Source organism: Gossypium raimondii, chromosome 11, assembly GCF_025698545.1.
Source record: "Gossypium raimondii isolate GPD5lz chromosome 11, ASM2569854v1, whole genome shotgun sequence".
NCBI lineage: Eukaryota > Viridiplantae > Streptophyta > Magnoliopsida > Malvales > Malvaceae > Gossypium > Gossypium raimondii.
In genome coordinates, this window is record NC_068575.1 from 54,822,392 (window position 1) to 54,840,232 (window position 17,841).

The 17,841-nt window shown below is 32.9% G+C and overlaps 1 protein-coding gene across 1 annotated transcript; it reads right to left on the minus strand.

Moving 5' to 3' along the window:
• Positions 1-1,322: 1,322 nt before the first annotated feature.
• On the minus strand, positions 1,323-6,238 carry LOC105800937 (uncharacterized). Its single transcript, XM_052623697.1, has 7 exons — positions 5,943-6,238; positions 5,408-5,702; positions 4,859-4,921; positions 3,499-3,526; positions 2,225-2,734; positions 1,971-2,129; positions 1,323-1,864 (listed from the first exon to the last, which is right to left on the minus strand). Exons 1-7 carry the CDS (start codon positions 6,236-6,238, stop codon positions 1,323-1,325), a joined length of 1,893 nt encoding a protein of 630 aa, XP_052479657.1.
• Positions 6,239-17,841: the final 11,603 nt, after the last annotated feature.

Consider the following 17,841-nt stretch of genomic DNA (forward strand, 5'->3'; position numbering starts at 1 on the left):
AAATGTTATTATTTGGTATGTCTTTGGAATGGTTTTATGAAGGTATAGTTGTGCAATTATGTACCAAACTTAAGTTTTGTACGGATGACATGAAATAGGTACCAAATGGCTAAATTTTTACCAAAACAGAGTCCTCGTCTCGACGATCACATTTTCTTGTTGCAACGCCGACCGATAGTATGTGACGTCACAATGTCGAATGGCTTAACGTCGTGACATGACAAACTGTTTGGCAACGTCACAACGTGACAAAGGTGACATCATGACGTCAACCTTGAATTTTCAAAATTTTACAATTTGATCATATTTCATGCTTGAGTCAACAAAAGAACTTTTGTAAGCTTGATTAATACTCGGATTTGTTTATGTATCATATTATGAATGTATATTTGAATGACTTATTTACTGTATATTTAATGATAGTTGTTCCGGCAACAAATGTGGCATATTTAGCTTGGACCCAAAGATCGAGTCAGATAAAGGGTGTTACAAAATCACCCTAAAATGGATGTGATTACCATGCATATTTAGAAAGTGGCCGGAGCATTACAGAGTCCAAACGGCATTCGTCTATACGCAAACGTTCCAAAGGGGCACGTGAAAGTCGTTTTGTCTTGATCCTCAAGCGCCACCGGAATTTGGAAAAATCTTGAATATCCATCGAGACAACAATAATGAGTCTTACCAGCTAATCGCTCGAGCATTTGATCGATGAAGGGAAGTGGAAAATGGTCTTTTCGGGTAGCTGCGTTCAACTTCCTGTAATCGATGCAAACCCTCCATCCATTCTGGACTCGGGTAGGAACTAGCTCTCCTGATGAATTTTTCACTACTGTCACGCCAGTTTTCTTAGGCACGACATGAACCGGGCTAACCCAATCACTGTCGAAGATCGGGTATATCATTCCAGCATCCAACAATTTCTAGATTTCCTTCTTCACTACCTCCATCATGGGTGGATTAAGGCGCCTCTGAGCATCTCCTTTTGATTTCGTGTTATCTTCGATGGAAATTCTGTGCATACAGGTGGATGGACTTAGCCCTTTTATGTCAGCTATTGTCCAACCAATAGCCTCCTTATAATCCCTCAGAACTTGAACTAGACTTTCCTCCTCGTCTTTGGTTAGTTTGTTTGACACTATCACCAGTAAAGTGTCTTTCTCTCCCAAAAAGACGTACTTGAGGTGGTCTGGTAATGCTTTAAGCTCCAAGGTTGGTGGATACAAAATCGAAGGCAACATTTTAGTTTGGGAAGTTAATAGTTCAAATTAGTTACCTCGATTCGTCGACGATGGTTGAGTCTCTAAGTGTTTGACAATTTCTCATAACAGATCTTTTATAATTGATAATTCATCGAGGCGACTTAAAACATCCATGTCAATGCTTCTGTAAAGGATAGTTTCTAACTCATCAAAATCCTGATATTCAGAATAAGTTTGAGTTAAACAATCTATAATATCAATGCTAGAGATATTTGATAGTGAGTTAGGATGACCCATAGCTTCGTAGACATTGAATTTCACGATTTCTCCGTCAAACTCCATTGTCAGTGTTCCGCTCCGAACGTCAATTTTTGCGCTTGCGGTACTTAAGAACGGCCTTCCAAGCAAAATGTCAGACGAATTAGTTGAGTTATCATCCTCCATATTAATAATGTAGAAATCTGCAGGGAAAACTAATTCGTTAACTTTAACAAGGACGTCTTCAAGCAACCCTTCGGGATAGACGACTGACCTGTCTACCAATTGGATTATTACTCCTGTCTTTTTCAAAGGACCCGCGTTAATCAACTTATAAATAGGATAAGGCATAACATTAATGGAAGCCCCTAAATCACACATGGCTTTCTTAATGCCTACATTACCTATCTCACAGGAAATAACAAACATACATTGGTCCTTGTATTTGGGCGGAACTTTTTTTTTGTAGTACTGCGGAGACATTTTCTCCTACATTTACTCTTTCGTTACCTAGTAACCTCCTCTTGCTAGTACACAATTCTTTGAGAAATTTTGCATAGCGAGGGATTTGTTTGATAGCATCGAGCAAAGGAATATTCACCTCAACTTTCCTGAACGTTTCGAGGATTTCTTTTTCCTCCTTCTCTTTCTTATCCTTCACGAGTCTCCCTAGAAAAGGAGGTGGTATCACAACTGGTTTCTGAATTTTTGATTTCGGTCTGGTTTTTGGATCAGAGATCTACTTTTCCCGTTCGTTGTCTTGCCATGACGTTTTTCTGGAACTGTTTCTAGAACTTTTTCGCTACGAAGAGTTATTGCACTTACATTCTGCCGAGGATTCGGCTCTGTCTGGGAAGGTAATTTTCTTTGAGACTCCAAACGATTAACTGCCATCGAGAGTTTACTAACTTGATTAGTTAACTCTTGAATTGATGTGTCTGTCCTTTGTTGGTATTTTGGAGCATCGACGGCAAGTCTCTCCATAATATCTTCTAGAGATATGCTCGGTTTGGGTGGCGGCTGTGGTGGTTGCAAAGGTCTTGGTTGGTATGATGGATTATATCGGGAATTAGCTCCGTAATTCAAGTTGGGATGATCCTTCCACCCGGGATTGTAGGTGTTAGAAAAAGGATCATATCGTCTTTGTGGAGGTCCCGGAAAACCTCCGACAGCATCGACATGTGCCGTTGAATTTTCGTTAAGGATTGGGCACAAATCCGTCGGATGTTCAGATGTAGTACAAACTCCACACAGTTGGGTCCGATTCTTCTTTTCTGTAAGCATAGATTGAAGAATATTAGTGAGCTTATCCAATTTATCTTCTAAGGATGAAACGTTTACCCCATTAACCCGTCTTGTGGGTTCTGAATTCGGCCGATACTAGAGGTGATCATGGGTCGGGCGGCCCGGCCCGGCCCGATGGCCCGTCCGAAAAATGGGAGGGTTTGGGTAAAAAAATAGGCCCGAAATATGGGCTTGGGCAAAAATCGAGGCTGTTTAAAAAGCGGGCAGACCTCGGCGAAAAATTTTTGGCAGGGCTGGCCACCCTACCGATTTCATATTAAATATATATTTTTTATAAATATAATACATTTAGTTTTTAATTTTAAGTTTTACTTTACTCCCACTACCGACAGTACTCTTCCTTATTCTCTAGCCCTATCGTCTCCTCCCCTCCCCTCCCCTCCTCCCTTTTTTTCCCAATTCCAAAATCAACGCATAAGGCTACCTCCGTCCTCCACCAATCGACCTCCACCGACCCACCTCAACCGGTCCGCCTCCGGAGTCCGGTCTACCTCCGATCAAGCTACATTTAAGGGTTTTTTATTCCCGAATCACTAACAAATTCTTATTTAAGGTAAACCATTTGTTTACTCATTGATGCTCATGATTTTTTTGCGTTGTATTTTGATTTTTTGGGAAATAATGTTGCTAATTTTAACTTTTTCTTTACTACCTGACAGTATTCCAAATCCCTAACCCTATCGTCCCCTCCTCCCTTTTTTTCCCAATTCTAAAAATCAAGGCATCAAGCTACCTCCACCTCCATCGATCCACCTCCGGTCCTGCACCCAGTTCCAGAACTAGGCATTTAAGGGTAAAAAGACTTTTTAATTTAATTATTTTGATTTTTTGGGTAATAGTGTTAATATGATTTTTTGATTCGTTGATGTTCATATGATTTTTTATGTTAATTATTTTGGTTTTGATTCGTTAATGTTGCTAATTTTTTGAAAGCTTGCAACTTAGTCAATAGCAAATCCCAAGCTCCTGATGTTATACTTTTATGATTTTCTTATGTTCTGTTCTAGAGGATTTGATGGTTTTTTGTTGCTGCTGCTCTTATTTCATGTTTTATCTACTACTGTTGTTATTAGGAAGTTATGATCTTTCACGAGATTCTTGTCCAGATTACATTTAATATCTCAAGTGTGTTTGTGGCTTGGTGATAGGGAGAGTTAGGGAGTATTTAGTTGGTTGTAGAAATCATGAGATCGAAGTGTGATATCCATCAAGACTTATATTCTTTTAAGCCTGGTAGTGTGGATTGCTTACATTTACTTAGATAATAAGATGGATAATAAGACTTTATTTTGGGATAAATGCTGGAGGCTTTGATCTTGGATTGGAGAATGACCCTATTTCCTGTATTGGTCGATAAAAGCATGTACGTTCCTTTCTACTTCTCCGGCAGATATCTGTCGTCTTTTTTTCTGTTATAAATATATATATATTTCTAAAATTAATAATAATAAAATGATAATTATAAAATCTGACTTTAAAAATCTCACCTCCAAACAGTAGCTAAAAGTTATATAAGAAAAAGGGTAAAAAAATATTAGTAGTATAGCAGTAGCATCAAATCACAGGGAGAATTTTATCTAGGATTCAACCAATACCAGAAATCCACATCATAAAAGCAGCTAAACAGTCATCTGGTTGCACAAACTCTCCAATTCTTGGATCATTTTGCATGTATTTATCTTCGTAGGAAACTGGTCTGCAAAGTTGTTTTATTTGGCCGATAAATAGGCAACAATTCAGGTAATCAGGCAACAATTTTAGATACAATTACCTGGATAAATGCTGGAGGCTTTGATCTTGGATCATTTTGCATGTAGTTATCTTCTCAAAAACTAGTCTGCAAAGCTGTTTTATTTATGTTCTTAGGATACAATTTTAGTTTCTCTATTTAATCTCATCTTTTTTGTTTTTGCTTTGTTTTTTTTTGCAGAAACAAGCAACATTGAAATCTATCCTTTGATGAAAAGTAATGACAGACCTTACTACATATCACTGTATTAAACCAGCTTTAATTAAAAAATAATGAAATAATTAAGACAAAATATAGCCAAGAACAAACAGATTTAGTATAAAATTGTGAGGCCATAAATTACCTTTGGGAAATGCAAATTTGGGGGCGAATCAGCTTTTTGCAATAGTAATGGAGTCTTCTTCATCTTCAAAATTAGGTTTAGAAAACCAGTCAAGTTTGCAACAAGTGTTTATGGCTGTTTGCTTCCTTTTATATTTATAAATATAGTCCCTAGCTACCATTTATGGTTATTATGGTAACCCACTGACCACTGTGAAACATTACGAAATTAGCTGGAAAAAAATATATTTCCTAAATAATTGGATTTTAATTGGTTAAAATTTTATTATTGGATTTTGTATTTGGTAATTAATTTTATTTGATACTCAAAATAAGTAATTTTTGACTACTTTTGTCTTACTTATTAAATTGAGTATGAATTATGAAATATAATTTGATATTTGATATAATTTTAATAATAATTAGTAAAAAAAAATTGGGCCGGGCCCGGGCCTCATATTTTCTCCACGGGCCGGGCCTAGGTAAAATCTCAGGCCCATATTTCGGGCCGGGCCCGGGCTTATCAATCGGGCTGAATTTTTTTTCTGGGCCCGGCCCGACCCATGAGCACCTCTAGCCGATACTGTTGAGAATTTGCCGCCATGGTGGATATCAGTTCTCTTGCCCTTTGAGGAGTCATATTGACAAGCGCCCCTCCACTTGCAGTGTCAACCATTTTCATTTCCATAGAGAGCAAACCCTCGTAGAAATACTGAAGAGGTGATTGCTCGGTCAAACCGTGTTGAGGACAACTTGCACAAAGTTTTTTGTATCGTTCCCAATAGTCGTAGAGCGATTCACTCTCTATTTGGCGAATTCCCACTATGTCTCTCCTAAGTTCAGCTGCTCGCGATGCTGGGAAAAATCTGTCAAGAAAAACACGAGATAAGTCATCCCACGTTGTAATAGAACCGGGAGGTAAGTAAAATAACCATTCTCTTGCTGTATCAACTAAAGAAAATGGAAAGGCCCGAAGTTTGATTTCATCTTCGGTTACTCCCTGTGGTTTCATGCTTGAGCAGACCATGTGGAACTCTCTCAAGTGAGTGTGTGGATTTTCGTTCTTCAAGCCTTGAAAAGTGGGCAAAAGGTGGATCAGGCCTGACTTCAACTCGAATGGGGTTTCTCCGGTTGGATAGTTGATGCATAACGGTGTTTGCTTGTTGGGAGCTGCGGCTAGCTGACGAATGGTTCGGTTCGCCATCATTTCTGGTTCACTGAGGTTGTCTTCCACCTCTTTTATTTCACAAAGTGGTTTGGTCTCAGGTTCAACCACTTCGACTTGTTTTCCACATTCAATTGCTTTTACACGTTTAAGAACTTCCGTCTCTTTACGTCGCGCTCGTGCTGATTTTTCGATCTCTGGGTCGTATTCGAGATCTCCGGATGAAGATCTGGTCATGAAGATAATCTAAACAATTTGTAAGTGTTGTCAGTCCCCGGCAACGGCGCCAAAACTGATGGGAGTTGAGTCCACCAATATAAACCTACGCCTAGTTTGCAATTTGAGCAGTATAGGGAGTAGGGTCGATCCCTCAGAGACTGGGTTTACTTCAAATTGTTGCTCTCTTGACCAGATTTATGTCGGGGCAGTTGTCGTGCCCAAGATATTAGGGGGAGAATAAAATCGAAAACCTGGAACCTGAAATAAATAAATAAAATGCGTAAAAAGTAAAAGTTGAAAATGAAATAATAAAATGCAGTTAAATAAGTTTGAAGAAAAATTAATTAGAATGAGCTCAGCTTTAGACACGAATTTTCCTCGTCTTTGAACCGATCCTCGAAATTGGATGAACTCCTCTTTTCTAATAACCTAGTTATAGCTACCAAGGACGCCTCGGACACCAACTCTTCCTTATGTAAATTAGTTATGGAACTTCCAATAACTAATTATTACCGATCGAACAACCACGAAACGTTCGTGAATTAGAACTCCAGCAGCTTTGCGTTCTAGAAGAGCCTAGCTCGAACCAATGCTCTCAACCGCGTGGGACATTTAAATCCGGTTACTACTTCCCTTGACAGAACCAAACAGCAATCTCCACTTGGCACGCTAATGTGTTCACAGAAAACCGATTAGAAATGTTCCTTTTGGAATTCCAACTGTATGTCTAACCACACTAAATCAAACGACGTCTTTTTTGACTTAGTGTTGATCTGACTTTATGAATTGACAAAATCATACTCTTAATCCGGAGAAGTAATAAGTACTGGAATTTAGGAGTTAAATCGCTCGGGTTCGTAACTGACGGGTTTTGACGAGGCTAATTATGGCCTAAAGCTGAAAATGGGTTTAGTTGGCTAAGGTTTGAGGCATGTTGGTATTGGAATAATTAAACAAGGTAAAATGGATGAAAGGAATGGGAAGCGTGATTTAATTTGGGGGGGCTGAAATTTTGGTGGTGAAATAAAGTAATAAAGTGAATTAGCTACTGGAGATGGAAAGAAAGTTTGAAAAGGAAATTGAAAATGGTTTAAGTGGTAACAAGCTGGAAAATTAGGAATTGAAAGTAAAGGAAACTAAAGACAACAAATAAATTTGTGAGAAAAGAGAGAATGTATTGAAAGATGAATGCTTGATATTTCAATTGATGATTAAAATGAACAAATGTAGCCTCTATTTATACTAGTGGCATTGCTAAATTAAGAGCCAACTAGTATAGAAAATTAAGGAAAATATTCCATAATATAAAAAATATCCCAAAATAATCTCCCACTAAGTCAACAATTTCAGCTAATTATTCTTGGAAAAATTCTGCTTTGGCCCTCCTTCTTTGCTTATTTCTTCAATCTAGCCCAATTGTTTCCTTTTTCTTTTATTTAGCCCCAAATTGCATTCCTGCACAAAATTCAATAAATATCGTAAAATTAGTGGTGCATTCTCATAAATTAACCAAATTAATTACATAAAATATGTAACTTTAGCATTTAATCAGGATGAAAAAGTAACGTTTTTTTAACTTTGCTAATGTGGCATATACGTGGATTGCCACATGGAAGACACGTCAGTATTTAATTATTTTTTAATTTTTTAAAAAAATAAAAAATATATAAAAATTATTTTTTAAAAAATAAAAATCATTAAAATTATTTAGAAAATAAAAATTATAAAAAAATATTTTAATCTTTTTAAATTTAAAAAATAATTAATTGCTGACATGTTATCCACGTGGCAATCCATGTGTATGTCACGTCAACAAAGTTAACAATCGTTAACTTTTCCATCTATTTTGGGGTGATTTGACAAAAAATACAAGTTCAAGAATTAAAAGAGACAAAAATTAAATGAATGACTAAAATAACTTTTTATAAAGTTGGGAGTTAAAAAAATCATTATGCTTTTTTTTTTCTTTTATGATCCCAATAATTTATCACACATTGTATTTAATATGAAAGAGAACTAAAAAAATGATAAAATCATCAAATTCTTTGAAATGATTTTTTCAATAAATGTGGGAAATCCATCTAATTGAAAAGTTAAAATAATTTTTTAGAAAAAATTATAAAAAAAGCACTGTAATAGGCCATCTTAAAGTCTTTGCTTTGTTCCCGTTACACGATAACGAGCAAAGAGGGGCAGCTGTAATAGGCCATTTTAGCCCGGGCCCAAATACATAAAGCTTAAAATAAAAATACAATAAATTACAGACCCAGTTTTAATACCTAATTGTTGCCTGGAGCCCAAATTAACTAATCAAACCCAATAAAACTTGAGCCAGTCTTGACCCAATTACATTTGGCCCAATAAGGCCCAAGTGTGCAAACCCTAGCCCACAACATGTCTTCAGCAGCAATGGAAGCAGATTGAAGCAAATTGGCGCCTTAGTAACTGCCCATGCCGCAGCAACCTTTCCATTACCCACGTCGTACTCGCACGTTCAGCAGCCCTGCAATGCTCGTTTCCACGTTCTCCTTCACCTGCAGTAAACCACAAACAGCGGGTGTGATTGAAGAGATAGAAAATTGTAAAAAAGATTGGGATATAAAAAGCCAATCGATTTCTGTTATAGGGGTTAGCAAATTTTGGAGAAAAAAATTAAAAAAAGAAAATACAAGAGAAATAAAAGATAATTTTGAAGGTGACGGCTTGTTGTTCTTTTCTTCTGTTCTTTTACCATTTTCATTTTACTTTTGTTTTTCTTTTGCTTTCTAAAACAAAAGAGATTAAAGATGGGGAGTAAAGGAAAACTCACCAGCGTGGCATCATTGAAGCCCTTTGTTTCATTACCATTGACGCAGGGGAGGAGTTTTAAAGGTAGAGATACGGCGCAATGACAAAGAAAGAAAGAAAATGGTTTTTAGGGTTTGAAAAAGGGTTTTTAATTGATTTTAAAACGGTGCTGTATTTGGTGTACCCGAATGACTGCGTGACCCGACCCAAAAAAAAATTCGATTCGACCCAGGGAGGATCCGCGCATTTCTCTCAAATGGATAATTTGCGCAATTGGTCCCTTTGTTTTTACAGTGCTTTAAAATTGTTTTTTATTTCTTTTAAATTTTGTAAAATATTTTATTACTGTTTCAAATCGGTCCAATACTGCGCAGTGTTTTGGGAAGTTTGGGTAAATTTCTCGTTCAGTCCTCCTCTTGTTGTGCATGTGTTAATTTGCTCCCTTTCACGTTATTTAGAAATTAGCTTTTTAAATTCTGTTTTTTTAATTTAATCCCTAATTTTTTTTTTTAGTTTTTATTATATTGTTAATATTATTTATTGGTATAATTATTACTATATTATTATTATTATTATGTATACAGGTACGCATATATATATGTGTTAATATATATATATGTGTATATTATAAATGTTTTAAATATATATAGTTCGTATATTTTATTATCATACCATTTTATTTTTATAATTTATATATATCGTACATGCATTATTATTTTATAATGTTTATAAATTTTTCATATTTTTATAATCCTATATATTTTCTTTTATAATATGCATGTTTTACATTATTCAAATTATTATAAATATATTTTCGTATGTTTTTATGTATATCTTTTCATAGTTTCATAATTTATTAATATATTATACTTTTATTTTTTAATGTATGAATATATTTTGTATGTATTTTATTATTATTTTATTTTCATGACTTTTGTATTCATATATATATATGTATGCACTAACATTTTATAATAATTATGCATTTTTTTATATATTTATTTCATGGTCATATACATGCTTACAAAATTCACTTATATATCATTTTTATATATATATCATATACATGTATATTTTAGATTAAAAATATTTGTTTCATATTGCATTGACATTTTTAATACATTTTTTTAAATACTTTTTGATTTTGTCAAAACATTAATTTTTTTTATGATTTAAAGATTTTCAAAATAAAAACGATATTCAAAGTTAGGGATTTTCGAGGAAAATTGAGCCCTAACGTATTGGGTTCCAATTTTCTTCGTTAATTCCGCATAACCGAGAATATTCGTTATTTAAAATTTATAAACAAAAATCATTTTCGGGAATTCGATATGTTATGTCCTAACGCATTGGGCATGACATATTATTTTCTCAAAATGAAGATTTTCTTTTTTTAAAAAATAATTAAAAAGCGATATTCAAAATTTGAGGATTTTGAGAAATTATACCCTAACATATTGGGTCTCAATTTTTCCGCATGACTTGAATAATTGATTGTCCTTTTTAAATTTCAACATTTGAGCTTAACAAAAATCTTTTTAATTTTCGACACCAAGACATTAAATAATCAATTTGGTACCGGTTTTTGGGCGTTACGAGGGTGCTAACCCTTCCTCGTGCGTAACTGACTCCCGAACCCGTTTTCTCGAATTTCGTAGACCAAATTTGTTTTTTTAGGTGAGCCTGTCACACCTAAATCATGGATCGGTGGCGACTCCAATTTTTTAAAGTCGATAACTAAAATTTTTGTTTTCAAAAAATAGTTTCAACAAGCACAATAACTTATTTGGCTATCCAACTGAATAAAAAAAAAGTCATTTTAGTTCTCCATTTAATTTGTATTCTCTTTTAGCCCTTAAACTTGTATTATTTGTCAAATCACCAAAAAATTGATGGAAAATTAATGTTTGTTAACTTTGTTGACCTGACATCCACATGGTAGTTTACGTCTATGTCACGTTAACAATTAATTATTTTTAAAAAAAATTAAACTATTTTTTAAAATCACACCATGAACGTCACAAGTGAATTAATTCACAAACTGATTCAGAATTAATTCATTTTAGGTCCAGTCCAATGTATCATTCTTCCAATGAATACATCTATGTCTCTACCCGTAAAGTCAACTGCTCCAATAGCCAAGACTAGTCATCTCTCAAATTGGAATTGTAGACGACATAATAATCCTTCTAAGTATTTGAATCAAATGCTCACTTTGATTCTTTTACGAGATTACAGACTCGTTTAGGTTATCTACTAAAGTGAGTTATCTTTCTCACAATGTAAACATTCTTACAGTGCCACTTATCATCAGTTTGAACTTAAACAATCAATGAACTAATATTTACTTGTCATAGTTTTGCTATACATGCAAAATATGAAAGATAGAAACACAAAAGACATAATAGTGAAATGTGAAATTAACTTTATTTATTGATTCATCGTTCAAATACATAGAAAACAATTACATGTTTACTACAATATGGACACATTTGCCAACAATCCGTAGTGATGACGATACATTTAGAGGAACCGTCCAGGCTAATCGAAGGAAGATAAGATGGCCAAAAGCAAATCGCCCAATGATCTATCCATCAGTGGATATGATCAAGAGTAAGATAGAGTTCACTTTGTTAGGTGTAATGTAACACCCCTATACCCGGTTCGAGCCAAGGAACTTAATATAGGAATATTACATTTGGTGCCAAAGTGATTTTGACTAATCACTAATATATTTGAACATTAAAAAAATAAAGTATTCATAACTTATATTTTAGTCCTTACTACTTGGTACACACTTGATCTTCTTAAGTACATGTCATTCTATTCAAAATTTTGAAACATACCCTTTTGGCACTTGGAGATGTGATGAGATAGATGCTCACAACCTCAATTACAACTTTTCAAAATCACTGTACCTACGTGTTGAAAATAAACGCGTTAAGTCGGTGAAGACTTAGTAAGTACCCATGATATTTAAATTCTATTAAATTTCTTAATTTCCAATATCTCGTTTCTTTATTTATTTATCATATTCATTTGTAACTTTTTACTTATTTCACAATTTAGTCCTTAAGTCCTCAAATCTACTTATAAAAATTACTACTCTTTTTATACATGTATCATATTCCACCATTTAGTGTAAATTTTCATGATTTTCTCACTATTTCTTTCACAATTTATTTTTAATTCAATATTTCAAACATGAATTAGAGATAAACTTTTACCTTGTAACGAAAATTGTTTACCTTTTTAGTAGAGGCCCAGTAAACTAAACAAAACACTTAGGATATACGGAACCGATACAAAGGTGCATTATTATGCACTAATAATCAGAGAGCACTAAAGTGCTATACAGAGAGAACAAATGTGCTAAACGGAGAGCACTAATGTGCTAATAATCGAATAGCACTAACGTGCTAATAATCAAAAAGCACGCTAAGGTTCCTTAGTGGCATGCAACTAATATCCTAGTAGTTCTAATCTCGTCTACTTGGGCAAATTATATCATGCACACATCACTTCTACTGTAATACCCCGAAAATTACTATAGTAAGAAAGTAAGATAATATCCTTGATATAGTAAAATAAGAAAATAAAGTGATAAAAAGGGTAATATTGAGTTATGTCAACATTGGGAAGTATATTATGACATATTAATTCAAGAAATGATTAAATTGCAAATGTGAGAAAAGTTTTGTTGCTCAAGAGTAAATACTCAAAATTTGAGGGGTTAAAGTGTAAATATGAAAATTTGAAGGACCAATAGTGTAAATATTTTAAGGGTGGAATAATCTAGAAACTAAGGAAAATGGATAAATTAGGACCAAATTGAAAAGGTGAAGAATTTTGAGGACTAAATTATAATTTTACCAAATTAAGTGATGACTCAAGGATGGAATTTCAAAAGATTATGAAGGGCAAAATGGTCAAATAGAGAGAGATAATTCTAGAAGGTAATGATGATGTTTGTGATATTTTAATTAATTAATTAGATAAATGTTATTTAATTAATATTTTATTAAGATTTTAGTATTATTTTATTATTAAATGATTAATATAAAAGGGAGGAAAGATGATGAAAAAAATTATCATCTTTCCATGCAACCAACGTTAGAAGAGAAGAGAAGAGAAGAAAGAATGTTTTGCTTTCTTTACAATTTGGTCTTTTCACCAAAAATTCACTATTTTCACTTAGAAATCAAAAGAATTTCCATAGCTTCCAAGAGAGAAAAATAATAAGGAGACAATGGGGAGCTAGAATGTCAAGTTAGATTCAAGAAATAGAAGTTGGAGGAGAGATAAAATCAAGTCAAAGATTGAAATCAATAGTACAAGGTAAGAACATCAAGATTTCAACATATTTTTAAGTTTGTTATTGTTGAAAAAGTATGGAAATGATGTTATAGTAGAGTTTTCTTAAATAAAGTCTTATGTTCTTGATATATTAGTGAAGGGAAATAAGTGAAAATGAGGGGAAATATTATAGAGAAAGGGAATTAGGGAGTTATAAACTTAGTAATCAACATCTTGCACTAAAACAGTTTTGGACAGTAACAGTAGGTTAACTTTGAAAAATCACCATAAATTGTGGAAATCAATTTCCTTGGATGCAGTTATAGCTGCTTTCGTTCTTTCTTTCATTCCTATCTTACTTAAGTGCTTCTATGGCAAGCGAGTCTAGTTTCTCATAGAAGAAACGGTATAAGTAATGGAATTGTAAATCATGAGATATAATAAATTTTGTGAGACAAGGTCAGAATGAATTCGGGTTCCCCTGTTCTGACTTTGGAAAATCATCAAAAATTGAATAAAAATAATTAGAGGCTTAAATTTATATGTTTAAAATCCTAAATGAGTCTATTTTCAATGGAAACAAGCGGAAACATCATCCAAATTTTGTACAAAGAGATAATTAATTTTTAGTGAAGAGGGCTCGGAACTGTTAAACAGTGAAACAGGGGAACTTTAAAGAATAAACTGTACTTATTGGATAAACCAAAGATTCTGAAAATCTTATGGTAAGAAGATATGTGAGTCTAGTTTCATAGGAATTTAGTGGATCTTAATTTGAAGTTTCGTACCTCAAGATATAAATAATTTAGTGGCTATGACTCAAGTGGACAACTTTGAATTAATATATAAATAAATGGTGGAATTATAGATAATGTTACATATAAGCATATTATACATTAAGGACGTGGAATGGAGAGCAGGAGGAGGAAAATAAATGATTATTCAACTAGCATGAGTTCTCATTAAAAATGGCCAATTTGCATGTTTTAGGTACAAGGACTAAATTGAATAAAAGTAATATTTTAAGGGTAAATTGGTAAAAATGTCAAAAAGTGACCAAATTGCATGAAATGAATTATTTTATTATTTAAATTAATAAATTGAATGAAATATTAATTTATATCAAGATTGGGTGGAAATTCGAGGAAAATAGAAAATTACCAAAATGTCTCTAAATTTTGGTATTTCCGCAATTTAGCCTGGTAAGTTCGTGTAACTTGAATTATATTCTTAGATGATGGAAATATATATATATTGGATTGAGAAATTGATTTGAATTGTGAACATGAGAAATTGTGAATTGAATGAAATGGAATTGAAGCTTTGAATTACATGAGTAAATATCGGGTCTCGTAGGCCCTATTTGTTATGAATATAATATTTCGAGGATATGTTGTAAAGAATTATAAAAGCACGTTAAAAATTTGAAAGTTTTAATTTTGATGAAATTTTGTAACTCGGTTTAATACGTATGCAAATGTATGTCTTCTAGTAATGCCTTGTACCCTATTCCGGCGTCGAATACGGGTAAGGGGTGTTACAATGTGACATCGCCAGATTCGGTCATAACATTTAGACCGGGTTTGGGGTGTTACATTTACACTTTTCGCATAATGCTTTTACATACTTTATAATTTAGTCCTTGCACTAATAATTCGTATACTTGTATCTTCACTATCTTTAATACATGTAATATATTTCTAAATTCATTATTCATCCATAATTCACTAATAATACTTATCATGTATTTCACATATCACTTTTATATATTTTGTAATTTAGTCCTTAGCACAAAATTTCATGTAGCAATATATTTTACTTTTAATAACACATATAACATAATTCAATACTTATTAATATTCCAAAATTCACTACAACATCAATGTTTCTCATTCTAAGTCTTATGCACTTCACTTTTCTATTTCTAATATAAAATTTCCCAAATTTACTGATTTAACCCTTAATTTCCACAACTTAGGAAACAATTATAGTTTGGATTACAAAATTCATATATTCTTTTATTTTCCACTATATGCTTTATTATCAAAATTTCCTTGTAAACTTTTATAACTTTCCTATTTAATCACTTTTTAAAAAAAATCTCTATTCACTATTAAACAATTTTTCATTCACATCTCACTTAATTCACATAATTAATTCCACTATCTCATTTTCCACATCAAATTTCTATGTATTTCACTTGTATTATTTCCACGACATATATTTCTCAAGTCTTTCAATTTAGGCCTTGTTTCCATAAAATTTCACATTTTCCCATAATTTCACTTATCTAATACTTTGTATATTTTTGTGACGATAACCCAACTATTATAATTTTATTATAATTTCCTCCTTCACTTAAGAAATTATTTCACACTATATATATTTTACTTAATTACTACTTACTTTACAAAATCACATTTTAATCCTTAAATAACAAGAAGGTTCATGGGTACTTACCTCTTTTCTATCAAAATCTCTTGTTTTTCTCTTCTCCTACCACTTGATTCACTTAACTTCTCTCTTCATCAACATGTCAAAATACAATATTTCCTCAATAGAAATCTTTACTTTAACACCATTTTATGCTTTTTTATCACTACTAAGCTTAAAAATAACATAAAACCTTAACATCCATACCTTATTCAAAATAGGGTACCTTCAAAGGCTTAGCCTCGGGAACAACTACATTGTATTTGAGTAGATCTCTTTAAGGTCTGGATATTTTGAAAAATTAAAATTTTATTTAATTTAAGGTTTCTTTGTGGGAACATCTATTAATAAGAAATTCAATCAGTCCATAAAGTTGTTAGGTAAAAAATTGTGTGAATTCGTTCAGTTCATTTCTGGCACTCCTCACCCGGGCTCGACGAATAGGTAGGGTGAGGGTGTTACATAATCAAAATTTTTAGAATGATTCCATTGTATAAATATAGAAAATTCATCTAATTGGAAAGTTAAAATATCTTTTTAGGAACCCAATTCATCTTTCCTAAAAATAATCTGAGTTTGAATCATTATTATACTAAAAGAAAAATATTAAAACATAGGCCTCTCACACTAGAAATATACTAATACAGTTGATCCGCTTTGTAGATGCAAATATCAAAACAACATTATCCTTTATTTTTGAGCAAATTAATACCCAAAATAACATGAGATGCACATTAGTGGATAGTAAATACTATAAACACATAAAGAGTTAAATGGCATCCAAGAGATTTGGATTAGCACTGTTATACTTTCTTTAGACTTAGACACATGTCATGATGACAAGCTACTCAAGAAGTGCTCGTGGCCAACCCTTTGATTCCACTCGGGTGTCTTCACAATTAGTTACCTTGGATCCTCAGCCTCAACATGAAACTTAGACTACTCACTTCCTTCTTAAAAGCCTACACTACCCGTAGACCATCCATCCGTTCAACAAGTGTCCTTGAGAGACACCCACTTTTTAGGTGTGAACACGTCTTTGATGATTATTGGATCTAACTTGAGCGTGACAACCTCGTACTATCATAAAGAATGAGACCCATGGTGCACGTCTTGCACCACTTACACGCACTCTTTGATGGCAACTCCTCGCAACGACTTATCATGTCACACTAGTTGACAAGAGGACCTCCACTATATACACCCTCCCAAACGATGAAAAAGGGATATTTTTGGTATTTCCAGCAACCTTGAAACATTCCTCTCTCCAGCTCTCTCATTAATCTTCAGCCTGTCCTCTTGTCCCATTTCAACTCTCCGCCTTGTTAGGTGAACCAACCTTTTCTCCACTATCACATTCTCCTCTTTAACCTCCTCCCTGTTATATACTGTAACAGCCCAATTTTCAGTAGTGTCAGAATAATGATTTAAGATCACTAAATTTGATGAAAAAGTTAGAAAAATTTATTAATTAATAATTATAAGTTAAGTGTGATTTTAAAAATATTTTAGAATTAGTGAATTTTGTGATTTAAAAGAAATTATTAGGTAAATGGGTCAAAAACAAGGTATCGAGATTTAGATATTATAAAGCGTCGTAAATATTTTTATAAATATTTACGAGTGTCATTAGAATAGTATTAAAGTTTTGTTAAGAAATTTTAGTATTCGATGGTTAATTGATTAAAATGACTAAATTGAAATAAAGGTGAAAGTTGAATAATAGATTAAAGAAAAGTCAAAAGGACTAAATAGGTAAATATGCCAAGTCCCATAGATGAGGCGGCATAAGGATGATAAAAATATTAGATTTTTATGTTTTAAATATATTATATTATATAACATTATTATGTAAAAAAAGAAAAAAAAGAATAAACCAAAATTATGACAAGTGTGTGGTAGAAATGAATCCAAGTGTGTAAATAGAATACACATATTTGTGATTATTATGTATTTACTTATTAATTAAGTAAAACTATTATATTATTATATTGTATTATTAAAAAAGCAAATGAAAAGAAAGAAACAAAACAAAAAGAAACAGAGAGCAAAACGAAACAGAGAAGGAAAAAGGAAAGAAGAAAAGAAAGAAAGAAAAGGAAAAT

Bases quoted from the DNA above. Each gene is read 5' to 3' on its own strand.
- LOC105800937 (XM_052623697.1), bottom strand. From the start codon at position 6,238: ATGACCAGATCTTCATCCGGAGATCTCGAATACGACCCAGAGATCGAA. The intron at 5,703-5,942 runs GTCAGGCCTGAT...TTTTCTTGACAG, and splicing joins GAAACCCCATTCGAGTTGAA to ATTTTTCCCAGCATCGCGAG. The intron at 2,130-2,224 runs GCAAGACAACGA...CTCCTTTTCTAG, and splicing joins AGTTCCAGAAAAACGTCATG to GGAGACTCGTGAAGGATAAG.